General features: G+C 34.8%; 2 protein-coding genes across 5 annotated transcripts; one reads left to right on the top strand and one right to left on the bottom strand.

Moving 5' to 3' along the window:
• Positions 1-3,689: 3,689 nt before the first annotated feature.
• On the top strand, positions 3,690-15,227 carry LOC306875339 (centrosomal protein of 70 kDa-like). 2 transcript variants are annotated; one of them, XM_079425837.1, is made up of 17 exons: positions 3,690-3,811; positions 4,237-4,266; positions 4,678-4,777; positions 5,176-5,299; positions 6,842-7,022; positions 7,099-7,274; positions 9,385-9,496; positions 9,569-9,657; positions 9,735-9,812; positions 9,877-9,979; positions 10,098-10,196; positions 10,525-10,683; positions 12,055-12,204; positions 12,282-12,450; positions 12,526-12,640; positions 14,097-14,176; positions 14,348-15,115. In XM_079425837.1, the coding sequence occupies exons 2-17, from the start codon at positions 4,255-4,257 to the stop codon at positions 14,401-14,403; spliced, it is 1,803 nt and encodes a 600-aa protein (XP_079281963.1). In that variant the 5' UTR covers positions 3,690-3,811; positions 4,237-4,254; the 3' UTR covers positions 14,404-15,115. The 2 variants fall into 2 exon arrangements, with proteins under 2 accessions (XP_079281963.1, XP_079281964.1); XM_079425838.1 differs by having other exon boundaries at positions 3,711-3,811; positions 6,608-7,022; positions 14,348-15,227.
• LOC306875340 (cobalamin trafficking protein CblD-like) lies at positions 14,173-22,581 on the bottom strand. 3 transcript variants are annotated; one of them, XM_079425840.1, is made up of 8 exons: positions 22,541-22,581; positions 21,887-21,925; positions 20,684-20,828; positions 19,078-19,295; positions 18,887-18,995; positions 18,688-18,809; positions 14,972-15,058; positions 14,173-14,862 (listed from the first exon to the last, which is right to left on the bottom strand). In XM_079425840.1, exons 2-8 carry the CDS (start codon positions 21,893-21,895, stop codon positions 14,647-14,649), a joined length of 906 nt encoding a protein of 301 aa, XP_079281966.1. In that variant the 5' UTR covers positions 21,896-21,925; positions 22,541-22,581; the 3' UTR covers positions 14,173-14,646. The 3 variants fall into 3 exon arrangements, with proteins under 3 accessions (XP_079281966.1, XP_079281965.1, XP_079281967.1); XM_079425839.1 differs by having other exon boundaries at positions 14,173-14,877; XM_079425841.1 differs by having other exon boundaries at positions 21,893-21,925; positions 22,541-22,574.
• Between the last annotated feature and the right edge of the window lie 1,793 nt (positions 22,582-24,374).

Raw genomic sequence — 24,374 nt, forward strand, 5'->3', positions numbered from 1 at the left:
GACTTAAATCCGATTGAGATGTTATGACATGACTTTACAAAGTCCATTCATGCTCAAAAACCCTCCAATGTGGCTGAATTAAAACAATTCTGCAAAGAAAAGTGAGCCAAAATTCCTCCACAGCGATGTGAAAGACTCATTGCCAGTTTTCGCAAACGCTTGAAGTTGTTGTTGCCAAGGGTGGCACAACCAGTTAGATTTAGGGGGCAATTACTTTTTCACGTAGGGCCATGCAGGTTTGGACAGCTTTTTTTTTTTTTATTAAATCATTATTTCAAAACTGCATTTTGTATTTATTCGGGTAATCTTTGTGTAATATTAAAATTAGTTTGATGATCTGAATCTTTTAAGTGTGACAAATATGCAAAAAAAATAAAATAAAAATAAAAACGGAAGGGGCAAAAACCTTTTCACGGCACTGTATATAATCTCTCTCTCTTTCTATATATATATATATATATATATACACATTTTAGTTGTGATCATTTCAGAATGCAACAATGTACAAAAAGTTTCTGGCGTTAGTCAAGCTCTAGATGTCAGTGCTGAATGAATTAGCTTACAATATTATGATAACGTATCGATTTGCCTGTGTCTTTAATCCAGAAACATCTGCACCTTGTTTCATTTGTCACAGCTCGCTTATTCCTTCGATTTGCCTCCATTAAACTACTTAATGGACCTTTTGGGCCTTTTATCGTCAACAGATGGGAGAACAGACAGCAGAGCATCTTACCTGAGTTAACCGAGCATCAACGAATCTTTCACCTGATGCTGAAACGTGACCTTCCTGTTATGAACTATTAATTTATGTTTTCCATATTAGTGTTTTATTACTTTGTCATATGCAAAATGTTAGGCTTTATATTAACCTTTAAAAATGAAAACAAGTAATAAAATAACATTTATTGTTGTTACTTTACTTTTTTAACGCTTATTTGCTCATATCCAGTTGGACATTTTAAAGTAGGTTTCTGGATGTTATGTATAAATGAGGTAAAGGGTTTACAGGCATGAATACTTCAAACAGACGCTCTCTCTGTTTCCCTTTCTTTTTCAGATAGCGGTTTGCATTTGCATGCTGACCTTCATCCGAAGGTGAGTTTGGCCTTTCCAAACCAAGGCTGCACACTGCAAGAAGAGCAACATGAAATGCCACAGAATCTGTGATTTTAGGAGCGCGCGCCTGTGAAGTGAGATTAGAGCCTCAATACATGCTGTCTGTAAGAACTGACGCAAAAGAAACCTTGGTTTCAAAGATTATGGAACTGATCTGTTGAGGTCTTGTTTGCATTTTATGCATATTATTTATTGTAGTCTATTCGGGTCATTCTTCATTTGTGGTGGCAAGTGGTGTCCCTCTACTTTACAACAGTTGAAATAAACTTTAAATACCAATAAATTACCAAATGTTTGTATTCTGTTGGGTAAAAACAATTTGTGCACTGTTAAATTTTTTTTGTTTGTTTTAAAATACATATTAATTGAGTTTTAAAGATTGCATTTGTAACAAAATATGGATGTTCCCATCATGCCTTAGAAAGGTATCATGGAATGTAATTGCAACAATATTTTTAACACAAATAAAGTGGTTATAATGTGAATATAGATTTTATTTAACGTACAATTTTATTAAATTGTTTAAAAAAAAATACATATTTTGTTATATTTAAGAAAAAATGTTGTCCCCCAAATTCATGTCTGTGGTGTTAAAACAATGGATGTCGCCCCTTTAAGAAAAGGGGGATTGTATTTGGACTACTTCCTGCAGGTGCTGGTTGATCTGAGGGGTGCATGGGGAGCATTTCTTATTAATTGTCTTAAAGTTAGATACATTTCTGACAATTTCATGTGTCACACTTTATTAGTGTCTGTGGTGTTATGTTGATAACTTGCAGATCTGACATATTTTAATCAAAATTTTGATAAATACATATTTATCACAACTCCTTGTTCAGGCTCTTGTTCTGTCCAGACTTGACTATTGCAATGCTCTCTTGACAGGTCTTCCAGCCAATTCTATTAAACCTCTACAATTAATCCAAAATGCCGCTGCAAGATTAATCTTTAATGAGCCGAAAAGAACACACGTCACGCCTCTGTTCATCAATTTGCACTGGCTACCAATAGCTGCTCGCATTAAATTCAAGGCATTAATGTTTGCCTACAGAACCACCACTGGCTCTGCACCCCTTTACCTAAATCCATTAATTCAGACTTATATGCCCTCTAGAAGCTTGCGTTCTTCAAGTGAACGACGCATTATTGTATCCCAAAGACACACAAAAACACTTTCAAGGACTTTTTCATTAACTGTTCCCATCTGGTGGAATGACCTGCCCAATTCAATCCGTGTAGCCGAATCCTTACCCATCTTCAAGAAACGGCTAAAAACTCATCTGTTCCATCTTTACTTGACCCTCTAACTCTAGCACTCTCTATTCTAATTTTATTTTATCTATGTCTTTTTATAAAAAAATAAATAAATTAATAATAATAATATTTATCTGTACTGCGTTAGGCTAACTGAGACTTGTAAAAGCACTTGCACGTTGTTGCTCTTTTGTTGGTTTTGATTGCTTCTTATGTCCTCATTTGTAAGTCGCTTTGGATAAAAGCATCTGCTAAATGACTAAATAAATAAATAAAATATTTATATTTCCAAAATGTCCCCTGATGTTGAAATCATCATGATGGCAGTCTCCATTCTAGAAAAGTCTGGATTTAGGCTGATTTGTCTGTGGTGTTTCTGTCTTTCCTGGTAACACCACAGAGCCTATAGTAACAATATAAAGTCTGTGGTGTTACTTCAAAATGACATAAGTGGCACCAGTGTTTGAAATGATTTAAAAATCGAAATGTTCTTAAGCTTTCGTTTTAATGGATATAGCATATTAAACCAATTTTAAATGCATAGCAATATATTTTATTAGAAAAACAAACAAACAAGCATTTTTACAAATTCTGCCTCTCATTTGCCACCCCAATTGAAGACTGACCCATTCCACAGTAAATAAATTAAACTAAATTTATTTTATTAAATATTATTATTAAATTATTAATAAATATAGTCAAGTCAAGTCACCTTTATTTATATAGCGCTTTTAACAATGTAAATTGTGTCAAAGCAACTGCACAATATCAAAATCAAAATCCTCTGGCCAACAAACCAGCAGTTCAATTTAACTGCAGCAGAGTCAGATTGTAAGGTCTCAACTAGTTCCAGTGGTCATTTGGTAATTCTGTATGTTGTCTGAGCGTTGGCATCCTCTTAGGTCCTCTGAGGGGTTGGCATTATCTTTTCTCAGGTGTTCGGTCATCTCAGATCATTTAGGGGTTGGATCCAGACTGAAGCTTCTGTCATTCCTAATTACCACGGGATGTTAATCCCGTGGCAGAAACAGAGACAAATAGAAACATAATTAGCGTAGCTGCTGTTCCATCTAAGCAAAAAAAAAAAAAAAAATGATTTGTTAAATATACATATTATTGTTGCATACTTTACCATGTATTTACAGAATATAAAAATACCTTATTTCCAGGTTGTCCATATTCAGCCTCTGCAGCCATCTAGTGGCCACTAAGTAACACCACTACAAAAAAAAAAAAACAGGGAAAAGTCAGTACTAAAGGCGCAACTACGTGATGGGCGTGGCTTGGCCATTCTGTCTTCCTATTGGTCTAAATCCAGGAAGCGATTCGTCCGTTTTATTTGAAACAATAAACAACTCGAGTTTGTCGGTTCATTAAATGATGAATTCACGGTTTGATAGCATAGTAATCAATTAACACTAATCTTCGGTGCTTTAAGGTATGGTATAAATGACTATTGCCTGAAACATTTTAAGTAAATTAAATTCAAGCCGCGTTTGTAGTTACAGTTTGCCCTTACTGCTTACATTTTGTGTGTACCATAGTAATACTATGCTTTTGGACATTTTAACATTACAATACCATGTTTTTGCCATGGTAGTTTTGTTTTATAATAGTAGTACCTTGTTTCACAGAATATCAGTATTGTAGCGTGGTATTAGTTTTATTCAGTTGAACATAATGGACTCTCATAAGTTTTAATACCATGGTATTCTCTCAAATACTAGGAGGATTAACATTAAAATACCATATTTTACACAAATTGACTAACCTGACAGTTGCATGTGAGTTCAATCAATGCATGACTTTAAATGCACATTACATGTAACTATGCAATATTTACATGCATTTGTTTTCTTACAGGCTCTCAGATTATAAGAGATGATGGAGCAGGTGAGCTGTCGCTCTTTCCATCATGTGAAACTGTTTCTAATTGTTCTTGTGGATAGGAGGGATAGTGATCTGATCTGTGTCGGTTCCCTCCACCGGCTGTTGATGGATAGAGGGGGTTTGCAGAGCTGGTCTGGTCAGAGGAAAGGTGGAAGACCTGAGAAGATGCTTAAAATAGTGTTGTAGCTCATAGTTTGGCATAGATAAAGATGGATAGAAAAGCTTTGACTGCTGCGTTGCAGTCCAGAGACAAAACATATGTGTTTTTGTGGACCTACAGCCAGTTTAAGGTAGCAAAATTGAGGAGATTCTGATATTTTTGCAGTTATTTCTGATGTTTAGGCATGCATTGGTTTATTGATGATATTGCATGTAATAATGCAGGTGATTATAATGTGTTTCATTCTCTTGCAGCAGGAGCAGAGAGAGTGGGACGCTGTTAACAGGTTGCTGCAGCATCATGGCTTCAAACCGGTCAACTTTGCAGATCCAACAGAGAACAAGAACCTTGCTGGTAATGCAAGGATATTTTCTCAAATCTTTTAAAAATTGTTTTTAAAACAATTAAAGCAAAATAATTTGCAAGTAATTTTGAGCAACTGGAAGTCATTGGTCAGATGTAACAACATTTTTTTTGGTGATCTTAGTGTTTATATATATATTAGTCCACTATAGTTTTTATATTTTATAAAAATAAATTGTAAATCACTATTTTTAATATTATTTTTTATTGTAATTATTTAATGTTATATATAATTGTATTATTTAACCAAAATGATTATATATATATACACACGCACATTATATAATGTGTGTGTGTGTGTGTATATTATATATAAGTTACTATTTTGGTTAAAAAAAATATTTTTGGTTTTCAGTATTGACGAGTATTTCTATGTTTGTTGTCTGTAGAGTTGGTTTTGTTGGAGCGTAAGTCTGCATCTGATGTACGGCTGATGTTGAAGACGATGCTGTCAGATTCTGAAAGGAGACAAGGTCTAATTCAAGAGCTCATTCAGTCCAACAGCCTACTAAAGTGAGTCTAGCTTTCATAAATTCACAGTCATTATGGTTGAATATGCCTCTAATGGAATAGCGGTCTTTATTTTTGGTCAAAACCCTGAGAAATGTAAATAATGTTTAGTACAATACATTTCATGATCCCTGTGAAGGGTCATACTTTACCCCAAAATTATGAAAAATAATATAAAAATGCAATGTTTGCTATAAAGTTATATTTCGCAGAATGTGAAGCCTATTTAAAGATTTTTTTGCTTTGTGATATTATTTTTATGACAGTTAAATGCATTTTCTCCCGTTACCAAAGATTAGAAAAACAAATAATATTTACCATTATTTTGGTTATCAACCATATTCATAAAATAATTAAGATGATTCATAATTAAATATATTTACATGAAAAATGTATATGTCAAATTTTAAAGATTTGTACATGATGGTTGTACTAAATAGAATTTTTGTTGATTTTAATTCTTAAAAGGTTATTTAAAGCATTCCCTGATCACATTTCACCCCAAAATCAAATGAAACAAATAAGATGATAAATAAGATATTTAGTCTAAAGAAAATCAGGTATATTTTTGGAGCCATTACAAATGTTTGCACTGTGACATTGTTTTCATTACCGTAATGTAAAAATATTTGTGCTGTCAAACGATTAATCACATCCAAAATAAACGTTTTTGTTTACATAACATTTGAGGGTACTGTTTATATTTATTTATATATAAATACACACACATGCATGTATATATTTAAGAAAAACATGTTATGTTTATATATTAAAAATATTTATATTTAATATAAATTTAATGAATCTAAAAATATACATGTAAATATTTTCAAAATATATACTTTGTGTGTGTATATATTATATATACATAATAAATATACACAGTACACACGCACATTATGTAAACAAAAACTTCTATTTTGGATGCGTTTAATCACGATTAATCGCTTGGCAGCACTAAAAATAAAATAAAGTCTTTTCATAATTGAATATTTTGAATATGTTGTCCTGACTTTAAATTGCATGTATGTTGATTTAAAGTTTTAAACAAGATGAAACAACCAAATGACTCTTGTTACGATATTGAAATTTTTATGTATTGTGATAATTTGAATTTCAGAGGTAAATGTGCTCAATTATCAAAAAAAATCCTAATGGCCTTAAAAGTAGACTGTTTTCTTTATGCAAAATATACTGTAATTTCTCATTTCGCGGTGAAATGTCATTCCTTTTTTTTTTATTGGAATTTCAGCATCGATATTCAAATGACTCTTTAATATTTGAATTGTTTAGCACTTGTGGTTTCTCCAGGGACGTCTCCTGGACATGTCGCTTCTGTCAGCACACGCTCAATAATGTAACCCCCTCGAGTGCGGCAGTGCTGCCCATCTGCTGCAGTGTAATATAATGCAGGATGAGTGGAAGGAGATGAGATCAGCTGACAGGACAGACGTGTTCCCCGCTCATTCCACAACACAGCTAATCCAAGCAAATAAGAAGTGCAAAAATGCATACAGCACATAAAGATGCCTGTATCATTTTCAGAGAGGAAGTGCAGCAGCATCAGACGCGAGCCGCCCGTCAGTCTCAAAGGGCTGCTGAGCTGGAGGGCATCCTGGATGGGGTGAAGCTCAGAGTTCAAGACCTAGAGGACTCGTACATCGGTAAAGCGGCCCAACAGCACAGCCAGTTCCAACAACTGCAGCAGGAAAAGAGAGATGCTGAGGTATTCATGCAATAAATGCATGAAATGATTTGCTCTGTAGATGTCAGGATCAGTAGTATTGGTTGTGTATTTGCAGAAGCGCTGTCAGTCTCTGGAGCAGAAGCTGTCTCAGGAGAAGGAACAGGTGTCTCAGCTGCAGAAGAAGCTCCAGTACGCCGTGAGGGAGGAGGAGAGACATGTAGCCCGACAGAACCAGGCCTTCCAACAGATCCACCGCAGATCAGCCCAACTCAACTCCACCACCGACCAGCAGTGAGTGCCGGAGAGGATCATGGGATCGTTATCATTTACATGTGTGGAGCGTCTCATACTCCATCTCTGCATGTTGTTGTGAGTTTGTTTATTATAACGTTCATATGGGAACACAACACGCGCATTCATCAGATTTGTGAGGTAAATCATTTATGAATCTACACTAACACAGGAGAATACATTGCGATTATAAAATAAAAGCTCAAACCCTCACTCTTGAGTTTAGACGGTTTGATGTCCACATATTCATGTAATGGCTGTAGCATGGCTGTAGCATTTCTGTCCTGAAGAAATGGCCAAATATTAAAGATTAAGTGTACGTTTGAATTAAATGGTGATTGGTCAATATTAAACAGTAATGTGTAAAAATAATCATCAGGCCGTCGGCGCCCCTGCAGGCCTTTGTTGTAATGCGTAATCTACATTAGCTCTATTGTTTATAATACATTATGTATTTTAACAGTTTTGTTCAATACAACCATATGATTTCTTGCTTTTGATACTTTATTTGAACTAATTACTATTGCATCATTGCTATTATATATGAACTTTAAGTCATTTTAAAAGCTATTGTTCACTTAAATCCATTTTTATTACCACAATTTCTTTTTTATATATAATTATAGGGCCCTATGAAATCAGTTTTATTTCCAAATTCAGTTTTTTTTTTTATTTTATTTTTTTATTTTTTTTGAGTTTTACAGTTTTATCTGTACCAAATTCTGTTTTCCATTACTTTCTGGATTCCATTTGAATTGTTCCATTAAATTTTTATAATAAAAAGCATCTCCAATTAATTGATTTTATATTTTAAAAAAAGTCTTTTTTCAGAAGTACTGCACATTTACATTTTTAACCTAAATAAATTCTGGTAAATAATATTTCTGGTAAATACTCCTTTAAAAAAGTGTTTATTATTATTATTATTATTATTATTATTATTATTAGACTAGAACACGTGGATATGTTGTCATTCTCACACTGTAATACTGATCTTTGATTTCAGTGATTTGGACTATGAGATGGACACTTGCTGCTTGCACTTCACTTTTGCTTTAAAAAGGATTTCATAGAAATTTGGATTTCATTTGGTTTAATAAAATATTTTTTAAGTAAAATTGATGATTGATTTTTTTGTGGGAAATTAATAGTTTAGATTAATCTACCGACAAATTTTTCAATTAATCAATCGAAATAAAAATAGTCGTTAGTGGCAGCCCTATTTATTTGTATAACTGCATGCTTAACTCATAGAAATTAATGCAAGAAATTTGTAGAACATCTTCTATTGAATATTATTTTAAAATTATTTTTATTTTTCTGTTGGTTTTTTTTTTTTTTTTATTATTATTATTATTTATCATTTATATTAAATGATATTATTTAGTAATTGTGATCAACTCAAAGTCATTGGCCAAAAGTAACTCTGCCATATTATTATTATTATTATTATTATATTTGGGGGATTTTTTTTTTCCCAAAATTTAAAAAAATAAATAATTATAAATGATTCAAGTCACTGGTCTAAAGTGTTTATTTATTTATTTTGAGGACCATATTTTTATACTATAGAACATGACCTAATTTTTATTAAAATTATTTATTAAATTATTCAATTAAACTTAAAATAATTAAATTATTAATTCTCTCAATTGTTTTATTGAATGTTTTGTATATTTTAATATTTATTGATTTTAGACTTTTTCAAAAATGTCCAAATCTCACTTTTTGTATTTATTATTTTCTGTATTTATATTTATTATTTTTATATTTACAGAATTTTATTATATTCTAATTTTATTTTTTGAGAACCTTATTTTTATTGACTTTTTTTTTTTTTCTCCATTTTCAAAAATTATTTATAAATATATTTATATATAGTATTTTTATCAAAAAAAAAATTGTCATTCAGTAATTGCAAACAACTGGAGAGATCATTTCTTACTGTTCTTGACACGGTTTTTGTTCCTCTGAAGGATTTTGGATATTATCAACATGTATGAGTCCCAAATGCAACAGCTATGAAATTAACTGAAGTATGTGTATGAAAGATGTTCATTTTAATTATAAATGTAAATTCCTCTAACATCAGTGACATCTTTTCCTGCAGATTATATAAAAGTAGCTCTGGAGAGAAGGACTCCTCAAACTCCCAAAAGAACAGATCCACAGAGGAGAAAGCCACCACTGACATGTCTTCCAACTATAAAGCCCTTTTAAAGGTGTCTATAATGAGAAACATTTGATATCTATTCTCGATCTTGACATGTAAACATGATTCTGCTCGTCTTCAGTCATACCAGGAGCAGCTGAAGGAGACCAAAGCTCAGCGAGAAGAACTCAGGACTGAAATCCAGCAATTAAAAGAAGATCTGGAGTCCAGGTTGATAGCAGTTTTTTGTAGCCGTTACTATCAGTATATATTTTAGTTGGTGACATTTTTAATGTTACACATTTTAGACCCACCATAAAAGAACTGAAAACCTGCAAACAGCAGTTGAGACGCTTGGATCGGATCATTCAGCAGAGCAACATCAGGTAAAATCTGAAATCTCAAACAGGCCTTCTAATGAATCAGGCTAATGAATTACTTGTTAAACAGATCATCTCAAGCACTCAAAACGCTGGACTCGGCAGAGACGCTAAACCCAGATAACACCGGCATCCAGCGCCTGGATGCTTCTACCTGCAAGAGACACCTTATGGTACGTAAAGATAAAACTAAAACCCTAAACTCTTTTGTTCAATTTAAAATGTATCAGTAAACGCTACTACAGTATCTCAATTATACTAAAAGGTCTGATGTTTCCGGTTATTTTCCAGAATGTTTGTAAGGAACTCAATGTGCAAGATGTCAATCATCTAATTTCTGCTATGAAAGTTCAACGCCAACAAGTCGAATCTGTCTTCAAGCTGGAGAAGGTGATATTTATCATAGTTTGGAATAGCATACTATTTTTTTTTTGGTATACTAATATACACACAGAATATAGAGTAAAACAATTTCCCAAAACACAGTAAAATGTGCAGTATTATGTATCCCACAATATGGTCAAATTGACCAGTCTTGAATATGATAAATGAGCTACATGAAACAAACAAAGACTTGCTATTTGTTCGGATGGACGAAAAATTACGCAATAAATTCCGCAACTTAAACTTTATGTAATGAGCTCATGATGTAATGACCGTTCCATTTGGAATGTAGCCCCAATGCATTTCTGACATCACAATTTGATTTACTCTACAGATCCTACATGACATCACTGCAGTCTTGACCAATCCCAGGGCTCCATTGGATTTGCTGAGGCAGCGTGCGCAAACCAACCTCAAGCTTAGCAGGGAGGCGGAGTTTGAGCTGATTGTTCCCACCCTGGAGGTTTGGAGCCAACAACTAACCTCTCTAGCAGTGAGTCAAATCTTTGGGAAATGAATTTAACTAAAAGTACGGTCACATTTATCACTGTTTGGCGAATTTTTCAATAGGAGTCTACGCAATTGGAACTTGAGATTGTGCAGATTTCGCAACTGGTTTAAGTTGATTATGCAGATTCACCACATTGACCAACAGCGGTCAGATTGGTTTGAAAGTCACTTCTGTTTGAGAAGTGCTTCATACATCACTACACTATCGATAATAGACAATGGACCTTTTTTTGCAAAATCAAAATTTAGCTGAAATTTGTGCAATTAGCATTATTCAGTTATATTTTTTGTGTGCGAAATTTAGTAATTTCAGTAGGAATCTATGCAGTTTCACATAAGGATTAAAGATTTCCCCATAGAGATTTCGCAACTGGTTCAAATTGGTTACGTGGATTTGACGCATTGACCAACAGAAATCTGTTTGGTTTGGAAGTAACTCTGCTTCATATATTGCTACGCTTTTGATGACCGTTTTGCTGAAATTTGAATTCATCTAAAGACGTGGTCACATTTTATGTTTTACGAATTTTCATGGGCGAAATTCAGTCATTTCAATGGGACTCTATGCAATTGGGAACGGTTGAACCAGTGGGCAAAACCTGGTTAATCTTTGGGCAATGAATCGAACTAAAGGTGCGGTCACGTTTGGCAAATTTTTGACTGCAAAATTCAGTCATTTCAACAGAAATCTAGGGGAATGGTTGAACCCTGAAGTTACTGATTGCATAGATTCCTACTGAAATGACTGAATTTCACCTACAGAAATTTGCAGAAGAATGGTAAACGTGACAGCACTTTTAGTTAAAGCTGCGGCCCGTAAATTTTTGTTCTAAATTTATATAATAAGCAAGTACACCATGAATCCATTGTTTTTGGCTTGTCCTGACTTTACATCTATAACAAGTGTTTATATTCAGACTATTTTAGACTGGTTTGGGTAGGTACCGCTGCGGAGTAACAGGTACCTGCGTGATTCGTCATATAGACATAAACAGAGAAAAGTAGCTCTGGCTACAACGTCCGCAGTTCTGTTTATTAAACCGCTAGAGCGCCAAAAGTTACGGACTGCAGCTTTAAATTCAAATTTCAGCCAATTTTTCTGACTAAATTATTTCAATAGAAGTCCACGCTACCAGAATTTGCACTTAAAAAGTTTTCCCCACTCAGATTTTGCAACTGGTTCAACTATTCTAGATCACATTGAAAAGACTGAATTTCACCCACCAAAATAAAAAGGTACAATGTATACTGTTAATAGTGTGGTAATCTATGAAGCAAAGCTCAAACAGAAGTGTCCCTCATGTGACCACACCGTAACTCATTGGGTTTGAATGTGATTTGTTTGGTTTACTAGGATCTTCATCGTGCCCTCATCCGATTGGAGAAGAGGTTGTTACCATGGCAGCCAGAGGGCTGCATCACCGCTCCTTCAGGTCCTGTGCAGGTAGAAGATTTGATGCTGATCGTCGACACGCTGCTCGATGAGACGGCATCAGACGACAAGGTACTTCTACTGAAAGCAACGTTTGCTTTAATGTGCTTAATGATCCATCAGCTGAAGATGCTCACAATGCTCCTCAGGTTCTGCGGAGCCCCACCAGACACACCCTGGAGACCATGGTCGCCCACTTCCAGAAACTCTTCGATGCTCCATCGCTGACGGGAATCTATCCTCGTATGAACGAGGTCTACACCAAGCTGGGCGAGATGAACAACGCCATGAGGAACCTCAGAGATGTTCTGGACTTGGGTAATGAGATATAATGAAAGATGTCTCAGCATAAGTCTATGACATGCCTCTCTGAATTGATGTTTTTATATCTAGATGATAAAGTGCCCCCTAGCGAGGTTGTCAACAAGGTAGCTGCAGTCGTATCGCAGTCAGGAAACGCGGCAGGTCAGGAGCTCTACAACCTACTTGAAAACAGTGACATTGACAGGTACGTCCATCTCAGTAAACCCTGTTCTATAACATTTTATGAGATTTAAGTCACTAACATCAGTTAATGCAGTAACTCCCAAACTTTTTCATCAACCACAACAAAAATTTTCACATTTTGGGCCAGATTTACTAACAGCTTACGCCAGCGCAAACTGTCTTTTGGCGTTAAAATGGTATTATCAGGCTTTACTAAAGACGTGTAGTGAAGAATTGGCACTGAAAATGCATGGACATGTTTTTTTGTGACTCCCTGAGCAGTAAATTTATGGCAGGAGAGTATTTAAATGAATTGCGCAATGCGATTTACTAATGTTTGCGCTTGTCAAATTTCTTGCATTTGCACCATTATTTAACGCAAAAAAGCATATGTCAAAGCTGGTCATTATGGAAATGAGATATTACGTCTGTGTTCTTTAATGTGCACATTGTCAGTAAATCAAACGCAGAATTTTCCCCTCCCATCGGTGCTTTTATGAAATTTCGTTCTAACGCTAATTTGCCCAGTTTAGTAAATCTAGCCCTAAATGTGAACTATCAAGGTTCATCCTACCTAATACATTACATTTAAAAAAAAAAAAAAAAAAGCATTTGCTGATCTAATTTAATGCTGACATATACTGTTCATTGTTGAATCATGGTCTCTCATAATCGATTAAATTATACAACTTAAATGTTAAAAATGTGTATGTAGAAATAAACGTGTATAAGTTGTTTATTACATTGATACAATTTATTGGTTCAGTTCATGATGGAATGGTTTAGAAAAAAGTAAACTTATAGTTTCAACTTTCTTTTTAAAGCAATCACGCATTCCCAAATTGAGGTTAAGTTAAGTTGCACGAGTTTCATATGGAAGCCTGTTTCCGCCACTGAATAAAAAAAAAAGCAATTGTGACCTTTTTCTCTCAGAATTGATGGGCGCGCTCTCGCTCTGGTCGATGCAACCAGAATGGTTCTTCCCGGAGAAATGCCCTTATAAGGAGTTCCACCGTCGTTTACGTCAGCAAGAACCACGGTCGAAAAAAAAAACTCTCCGAAACTTGTACGAACCCGGAAGTGAGATTTTTGGCACAGAAATACTCCGTTATACATCATAAATTTTTTTTTAAACTTTGTCCATGCTTAGCATGAGAATCCAACTCTTTAACAGTGTAAATAACTCTGAATGCATGAAACAGCATTGCACCCCCCCCCCCCCCTTTAACTCGCAATTGCGAGTTTATATCACGCGATTTCTGAGAGAAAAAAGTCCGAATTGTGAGTTTACATCTCAATTCTGTGAAAAAAAAAAAAAAGGGAATTGTGAGAAAGTCGCAACTTTTTTTTTGAACTTCAGTGACGGAAACGGGCTTCCATAGTTTCAGGAACAATTTACACAAAAAGATGCTCCTTCATTTGGCTGCTGCTGATTTAACGCAAGTGAACAAAGTTGGTGTTTGTATTGTATTTCACAGCATCATCGTAAAGCTGAAGGAACATGAGGAATTCTTTCCGGTTTTCCACTCGTTCATACTGGAACTTCTGCAAACGCTGGGTGAGAACAAACTTTATTCACATTCAACAAGAATCAGTCAAACTGAAATGAACAGTTAATCCAATAGTATTCTACTGCACTAAAATCATGACGCACAGATGATTTGTTTACCTAAAAAAATCTTGTTAGTCAGACATTGTGGCACTAGTCGAGTTATTTCCTCTCTTTCAGACGTCCCGACTCTAGACGACGTTTTACCGACAGTACGTTGTCTCAAAGGCTGCTGATGTTTTGTAAAGCACCATGTGGATTCACATCTGAATTTAAAATTTAGTTTATTGTATTGCAAGTGTTTATTTTTTAAATAAATTAGCATTGTTGCTGTGTGTGTTCTCTGAATCAGCTCACAACAGCAGTTACTCTCAAAATCATTTTGTAACACCACAACCAGCAAGTTTGTTTTCAAAAATCTCTTCTATAAGAAACAGTACGTTATTTGGGTAGATATTGTGCAGGTTTGCAAACGTCCATCAGTCTTTGTCCTCTGGAGCGCTGGAGTGTCCCTGAAGTTTCTCCATGATCAGACTGTTGGAAGGTGCATTAGTGATGAGCGTTAAGACAAACGTGGACGTCCCCTTGAAGACGTGGCGTATGACCGTACACGACGCCAGGTCCTCGATGTGAAAGCCAGCGTGATGCTCAGCATTCTGCTGTAAAATAGAGTCCGGCGTCTCATCGCCAAAAAACTGCAACAGAAAACACTGGGATTTTAATAAAGTTGTACTTGTTTGAAGTCATTTATGGATGGCTGTACATAAGTTTTTCATCTATTTGGACTGACATGAAGGTACTCACCGCTTTTCCTGACAGTGGATTGATGAAATCGGCCCAGTATCCTCCTCTCCACAGCATGAAGCAGATTTCTTTAGCACCACTGACAAACTGCAATCAGATGTTTGAATAACACTTGTATGCTTTTAATTAAAACACTATTCATTTATATTATTAGTTTTATTCAGCAAGGATGCATAAATTCACTGAAAGTGACAGAAAATACATTTATAACATTACAAAAGACTTCTATTTTCAAATAAACAGTGTTCCATTCATCAAAATATCCTAAAAAACTGTATTTTGGTTTCAACAACAAAAATTAAGCAGCATGATTGATTTAAACAATAATCAAATGTTTCTTGAGCAGCATATTAGAATGATTTCTGAAGGATCATGTGACGCTGAAGACTGGAGAAATGATGCTGAAAATTCAGCTTTGCATCACAGGAATACATTATATTTCAAAGTATATTAAGATAGAAAACCGTTATTTTAAATTGCAATAATATATATATAAATGTGTATATATATATATATATATATATATATATAATGTGTATTTATATATATATATATATATATATATATATATATATATATATATAAGTTTGGCTCCAAAATGCAATAAACGCCATTTAAAAAATTAAATAAAAATGAGTTTCCACCAAAATCAGTATCTTATCTAGTCAGTATTGGTCGGCATTTTTAATTTCATGCAAAATGCGATATTTGTCATGTTATTGTCATTTTTTTCTCCCTTTTTTTTCCCCCAAACGGCGATAAATCCGCTCAGCCAATCACAGCGCACCATTCCACGCACTGTAGACAGTACCAGTAATGATCAACAAACAAACAAAAATTAGGGCTGCATGATAAATCTCATGTGATTGTCATGTGCATCTCGTCAGTAAAGTGACGATCTCCATCACGTGCTTTCAGACAGAGCAATATCACCAGCTTGTCAGTACGAGTGTTTTTATTAAAGGATTAGTTCACTTTTAAAAAAACTTTTGCTGATAATTTACTCACCCCCATGTCATCCAAGATGTCCATGTCTTTCTTTCTTCAGTCGAAAAGAAATTAAGGTTTTTGATGAAAACATTTCTCCATATAATGGACTTCAATGGGACCCAAACGGTTCAAGGTCCAAATGACAGTTTCAGTGCAGCGTCAAAGGGCTTTAAACGATACCAGACGATGAATAAGGGTGTTATCTAGCGAAACGATCGGTCATTTAAAAAAATAAATAAAGTTTAAGTTTTATAAGCACAAATGCTGGCCTTGCTCTGTTCTGTGATGCGCGTTCGTGACGTCACGTAATACGCAATTACGTTGAAAAGGTCACGTTGACTTAGGTGGAAGGTACCGAGTCAGTGTTTACAAATGTGCGGAAGGAGGACCATATACACATATTCAAATGTCTTTGTGTCAGTTTATCGTTTAAAATGCCCATTTCGTGTGCGTATCCTGGGTGTTTTAATATTAAAAAGCCTACTGACTCGGTACTTCCGATTGCGTATTACGTGACGTCACGAACGCGCATGGAGAAATGTTTTCATCAAAAACCTTAATTTCTTTTCGACTGAAGAAAGAAAGACATGGACATCTTGGATGGCATGGGGGTGAGTAAATTATCAGCAAAAGTTTTTTTAAAAGTGAACTAATCTTTTAATGCCATTAATGTTTTTGTTATATAGCCTACAGTTTATAGCACTAGTCAACTAAATGAATATAACATGGCAAAGACTGATTGAATGTCTTCCACTTCTCTTTTCTGTCTACATGGCATCACTAGGGTCTGTCATTCAGAAACATGGCTTTTCATATCACTGCTATGCTGATGACACTCAACTGTACCTCTCATTCCATCCTGATGATCCGACGATAGCTGCTCGCATCTCAGCGTGTCTAACAGACATTTCTTGCTGGATGATGGACCATCACCTTCAACTCAACCTAGCTAAGACAGAACTGCTTGTAGTTTCAGCTAACCCATCGCTTCATCCCAATCTCACCTTCCAGTTAGGCTCATCTACCATAACTCCTTCAAAAACAGCCAGAAACCTTGGAGTTGTGATTGATGATAAGCTAAATTTCTCAGACCACATTGCTAAAACTGCCCGGTCCTGCAGATTTACTTTATACAATATTAAGAAGATCAGGCCTTTTCTCTCGGAACATGCAACACAACTCCTTGTTCAGGCTCTTGTTCTGTCCAGACTTGACTATTGCAATGCTCTCTTGGCAGGTCTTCCAGCCAGTTCTATTAAACCTCTACAATTAATCCAAAATGCCGCTGCAAGATTAATCTTTAATGAGCCGAAAAGAACGCACGTCACGCCTCTGTTCATCAATTTGCACTGGCTACCAATAGCTGCTCGCATTAAATTCAAGGCATTAATGTTTGCCTACAGAACCACCACTGGCTCTGCACCCCTTTACCTAAATTCATTAATTCAGACTTATATGCCCTCTAGAAGCTTGCGTTCTTCAAGTGAACGACGCATTATTGTACCATCCCAAAGACACACAAAAACACTTTCAAGGACTTTTTCATTAACTGTTCCCATCTGGTGGAATGACCTGCCCAATTCAATCCGAGTAGCCGAATCCTTACCCATCTTCAAGAAACGGCTAAAAACTCATCTGTTCCATCTTTACTTGACCCTCTAACTCTAGCACTCTCTATTCTAATTTTATTTTATCTATGTCTTTTTATTAAAAAATAATAATAATAATATTTATCTGTACTGCGTTAGGCTAACTGAGACTTGTAATAGCACTTGCACGTTGTTGCTCTTTTGTTGGTTTTGATTGCTTCTTATGTCCTTATTTGTAAGTCGCTTTGGATAAAAGCGTCTGCTAAATGACTAAATAAATAAATAAAAATTAATTTTTAGTCCAGTGCCTGTATATAAGATTAGTATTGACCAAGTTCAGAGGCTGTCATTTGTGGATCAACTTACTTTGTTGTGTACTTTCAATATGAAAAAAATACTTTTATATTGATTCAATGGATTTATTGCATTTTGGGGAAAAAAAGATGAGTTTTTATAATAAATCTTTGAAAATCAAAATCTGGATTTGAATTTTTAGTGTTATTATAACCTAAAGATGCAATGTGAAAGTTTGAAACAGAAAATAGTGGTTTTTATCTTGCCACTTTATTGGTAAAGAAAACACATTTTTACTCAAATTAATCCAAATGGATTTATAGCGTTTTGGAACCAAACTCTTCATATATAAATAATGTATATACTTTATGAATAAAACTATTTAATGTATAAATATACCATTTAATACTATAACAATGCAAATATGTAAATATAAGAATAAATAAAATGCATCACTATCATAAACTATATTATTGGATGATGTATATATAATTTAAATAAATATATCACTATGCAATTAATATAAACACACAGTTTAATACTAATATAATGTAACTACATTCTTTAGTATTTTTGTGTATTTATTGATGATTCTCGTTGTAATGCAATTACATTCAACTGAAATCTGCATTAAAAATATATCAAAGCAATATAACTTATTTAAAATATAATTTACATTTACTGTCAGTATAATCATTTACCATAATGCAATTATTGATGATTTTTTTTGTTATATTAATGTTATAATTTATGCTATCATATAATTTATAATCGAATTAAGTATATACAATTAATCACATATAATAAAAATGAATGTGTCATTGAATTTCCGGTCAGACTCACATGATCTAGTAGTTCGTGTTGATCTTTGTTCTGATCTTCTGTGGCCGTTTTCTGGTTCTTCGGTGTTAAAGTGACGACAGTGATGGGACTCGCAGGCAGCACTGGGAAAAACAGCTCTAACTCTGTCCAAAACCAATAACGATTTGATTCAAAAACTGTAAGTGTGAAGAGGTTTGACATGTTCTATGAGATACAGTACCTTTCTTCAGCAGCTCTGGGCAGGAATGCATGGAACACTCCACATCTGACTGACTGAAATAGTGTTCAGCTTTACTGACTCTCTGTGCCGTCAGAGACGCTTCTCTACCCTGAACAAACAAAACCCCTCGCTCACTGGAAGAATCAACAACACAGCTGAAGAACCCAAAAGATCTCCGAGTTGATTTTTACCTGATACTCATTAACAAACTGAGCGAGGATGAACTCGTGTCTCTCTGTGCTGGATGGGGTGGTTAAAACATCTGGGACCGTCCTGTGAACCGGCCCGTTCATCTGTAACCCGGTACCCTTCAGGTGACAGTCGAAACCCACATTGCCTGGCAACTGGAAGCGCTGATCCTGAGGCCCAAACGGACCCATGGTCTCATCTGGCCACACTGTCCTGGGACCTGTCAGACAGACCATTACATTAACTTTCATTTCAAACCACCGCGGGACAACAGTTAGGCATTTTAAGCTATAAATATATATATATATATATATATATATATATACAAAAAATAATATTTAAATATATAAAAATATAAACATACAACAAAAACTAATATATATAAATTAATGTATCTATAATATATAAAAAATGAAGAAATATATTGAGAAATATAATAAATACTATAATATTCACACACACATCACATTATATACTGTTACACTATAATATTAAACAAAATATACAGTATAACACGTGTATAAATATATACTTTATAAATAAATTAACATTAAGTACATATATAAATAATAATTAGTGCTGTCAAACGATTAAACGTGATTATTCGCATCGTGAATATTGTTTACATAATATATATATGTGTGCTGTGTATATTTATTGTATATATAAATACAAATACATGCATGTATATATTTAAGAAAAACATGTTAAGTTTATATATTAAATATATTTTTATATAATATAAGAATATAAATGTACATGCATGTAAATATTTCCAAAATATATGCTGTACATATATTACAGAACACACATATAGTATGTAAACAAAAACGTTTATTTTGGATGCGATTAATCACGATAAATTGTTTGACTGCACTAATAATAATACTAAAATTACATCATATTTTATATTGTATGCTATAATAAACATTTAAAGTTGAATATAGTAATAAATATTTATAATTAAAATATGCTTAATAAAAATCATAAATATTTTAATATTAATATAAATAAATAAATTATATTATAGATATAGTTACACTTTAATATTAAACATGTTGAACAACATATTAATAAGTGGTAAATTATATATATAAATAGTTTATAATTTATATATATATATATATATATATATATATATATATATATATATATATATATATTATATTAATATATTGTATATAGAATCATTTCATAACATACCTTTATAAGCATAAATATAATTAAAATATAATATTTTATATTGTTGTTAGCTAATTTTAAACATTTAATGTCAAATATATTAAAACTTTAAATGCATATCTATAACAAACAAATATCACAATTTTTATATTTCATATAATATATACATTAAATATATTAATAACAATTATATAAGTGTGTATTGTATATAGAATCATAAACAAAATATAAAAAAGATATTAACATCAAATGAACATGGAACAAAATGGACATACAAATTATATATTACATCTTCTGTTGTTATACTTTGTAAACACATCTACTTTTAAATATAAGAAATGTAAAATATAAGATATATATGCATGTGTGTGCTTGTATGTCCCCTAAAATCATGTTGAATCAACGTTCATAATATGCATTTCACACCTGAGTTTTGAGATGGTACAGCTATATACGGCTCATCTGATCCAGACGAACCTGCGGCTGAAAAACCTCTGATGGCCACAATCCTCTGAGCCAGTGTGTGAACCACAGACGACTGACTCACCTGTCTGACCCTCCTGCACAGCACCTGCATTAATAACACACAGTGTTACAGCGCACACACCCACACAGTGTTACAGCGCACACAGTGTTACAGCGCACACAGTGTTACAGCGCACACACCCACACAGTGTTACAGCGCACACACCCACACAGTGTTACAGCGCACACAGTGTTACAGCGCACACACCCACACAGTGTTACAGCGCACACACCCACACAGTGTTACAGCGCACACAGTGTTACAGCGCACACACCCACACAGTGTTACAGCGCACACAGTGTTACAGCGCACACACCCACACAGTGTTACAGCACACACAGTGTTACAGCGCACACACCCACACAGTGTTACAGCGCACACACCCACACAGTGTTACAGCGCACACACCCACACAGTGTTACAGCGCACACAGTGTTACAGCGCACACAGTGTTACAGCGCACACACCCACACAGTGTTACAGCGCACACACCCACACAGTGTTACAGCGCACACAATTATAGCGTACGTACACACACCCACAGTGTTACAGCACACACAATGTTACAGCATACACACACACACACACACTGTTACAGCGCGCACACACACTCACATACAGAGCGTTACAGCACACACACACAGAGCGTTACAGCTCACACACGCACGCACCCACACGGGTGGTCGTGGCCTAATGGTTAGAGAGTTGGCCTTGTAAGCCAAATGTCGCAGGTTCGAGTCTCAAGTCCAGCAGAGATTGTAGGTGGGGGAGTGAATAACCAGCACTCTCTCCACCTTCAATACCACGACTGAGGTGAGACCCTTGAACCCTTGAGCAAGGCACTGAACCCCCAACTGCTCCCCGGGCGCCGCAGCATGAATGGCTGCCCACTGCTCCGGGTGTGTGTTCACGGTGTGCGTGTGTTCACTGCTGTGTGAGTGCACTTTGGATGGGTTAAATGCAGAGCACGAATTCTGAGTATGGGTCACAATACTTGGCCGTATGTCACTTCACACACACACACACACACACACACACACACACACACACACACACACACACAGCACAAACAGAACTGGAGCAGCAATCTGTGTAACACTCACACTCGCCATAATGTGTGCACAGCTCCACCTCACTGCAACCTGTAACAAACAAATATATATAACACTCATTTATAGACTAAACCCTTGTACTTTAAAGAACAAATATAATAATTTGAAAAATAAACAATTACAACAATAGGTTACATAAAATAGTCCAATATAAAGTATTACATAACTATAAATAAAAATATACATGTAAAATATGTTTGTTTGTTTTATTAAAATAAGGTTTCTCATACTAGACACAGTACTTGAGCCAGTGTTTCTATGCTTTAGATTGTCAAACCTTATTTTATTTAAAAAATACCCATAAAATCACTTGTTTTCTCGACTAAATAACACTAACAACCCGTTAAATGTCAAAATCTGTCATATGCACATTTAAATGTGTACAAATGATCATGATTATGTTTTTCTTTACAGCATAAATCAGCTTTTAATCCTCAAACCCACACAAACACTCCACTGTTATGATCCCCTCACTTTCACTACAAATACGATTAACGAACGATACTAAACGCGACTTTAGTGTCAAACTGTGATCGACATGCCCTTCTGGTGTTATAGATCTACATGACACCGGTTTAATCGCGATTTGTCGTTATGTTTAAAGTGTTTTTAAAGTAAAGTACAGCATGTCCTCCGCTTACTCACCCAGTTTGTCTGCTGATCACGTACTACTCACGCCGGACGTCATGACGTCATGACGGAGCGCCGCAGAGCACAAAAGTCGCCAAAAATGTCAAATGTTAAGTGATTCAATAAAAAGAAAATAAAGTAAAAGGTTGTGATTAAATGAAGAAAAAAGCCGCGAAAATGTTAAAATAAATAAATAATATTTGAAATATATCAATAACACGTATTTAACATTTAACGTGTTATTGAGTTATATCAATGTGCATTTAACTCAATACAGAAAAAAACAATATTACTATATTATACATATATATAACTTGTGAAACGGAAAATATACTAGGTTTATTATAATAATTAATGTGGACCACTACTACTAGTAGACCAAAGATAGAAAGTACAATAAAATATTTGTATTTACTTTTATATTATGGAAGGCTAAATCACTCAATAAAATAAATAAATCGTTAAATAGATAAATAATTTATTATGACTAATTTATTTATCAATTTATTCAATTAAATGAATGAATAAATATTAACATATGCATTTATTTAATTTTATTTACATTCATTTAAATGCTTAATTATGTATTTAAAGATTTTTGTAGCCTATATATTTCAACCTTTATTTAATGATTTAATTTTGAGTAATTTTGGCCCTCCATATTAAATCGTCTTGCCTTTATATTCAGTATATTGAGAAGAAATTATAATTATTATAAATAATATTGTTATCATTATAATTATGTTTCATAATCCGTTATTAATTTCCTCTGTCAGTCTCCAGCTGTCATTATATGAAATGGCATCCGTCACAATCACGCATGCGTTGACAGGAACGTCCGCTAGGTGTCAGCAAAAGCGCAGCTGTGCCACTGATCTATAATAGAGAATATTATTATACAGATCAGTGAGCTCTGCTAAAAATGACATTTTAATGGCACTATAAGAAATCACATACAAAAACCGTATGAAAAAACAATGAAGAGCAAAGGAGAAAGAGAAAGCAGTGGCATGGTTATAAAAGAGCGGGAAGCTGTCTTCTGAGGTGAATGTCGCTGCAGAGGAAGGTTAGACAGGGCGAATGTGTCAGCAGGCCAGAAAAAGCCTGTTTGAGGGGCAGTGCGTCTCCCTGAAGGCCGCCCGCCATCTGGACGCACAGGTCAGCAGGTCTTTGAGATGAGTGGGTCGCACGGGAGCAGGGTTGCCAGGTTTTCACTACAAAACGCACTCAATTGCTACTCAAACCAAAGCCACTAGAAGGCAAGCCTGCAACCTTTAGCAAAAAAAGCGTAACGCCTAACCCTAAAGGTCATTGCACACCGAGTCTGAAATTTTTGCACATTAAAAAATAAATACAACCTCATGTTATGTCAATCCCGTTTACACACTGCCTCCGAAACCTTCGTCTGTCATAAAATAATTCACATAGGGTTTGATTTTCTGCTTTTTCACATCCTTAGCAAGCATTTTCAGAGGGTGTTTTGACCATAGATATATTGAACCGCTCCAGATACGTTGACGCGTCCGCCATCTTGGAACGGTCTTGACGTCATTCACTATAATAATCAATGAATATTCAAAGATATACAAGTGTACACACACAGTCAACACCATAGATATGTATAGATTCCCCATTCGACTGCTCCAGGCACGTAGATGTGGCCGCCATCTTGGAACGGTCCACTTGACGTCATTCACCATACTGTTTGCACAGAGCCATTGAGCCGTTCTGTGCAGGATTGTGGCATCTTTCGAATATTCTGTGATTACTATGGTGAATGATGTGATTACTATGGTGAATTGACCATTACAATATGGCGGACGGCTTACGTATTGCGGCCCATAGAAAC

This window comes from Barbus barbus (assembly GCF_936440315.1).
Source record: "Barbus barbus genome assembly, chromosome: 9".
NCBI lineage: Eukaryota > Metazoa > Chordata > Actinopteri > Cypriniformes > Cyprinidae > Barbus > Barbus barbus.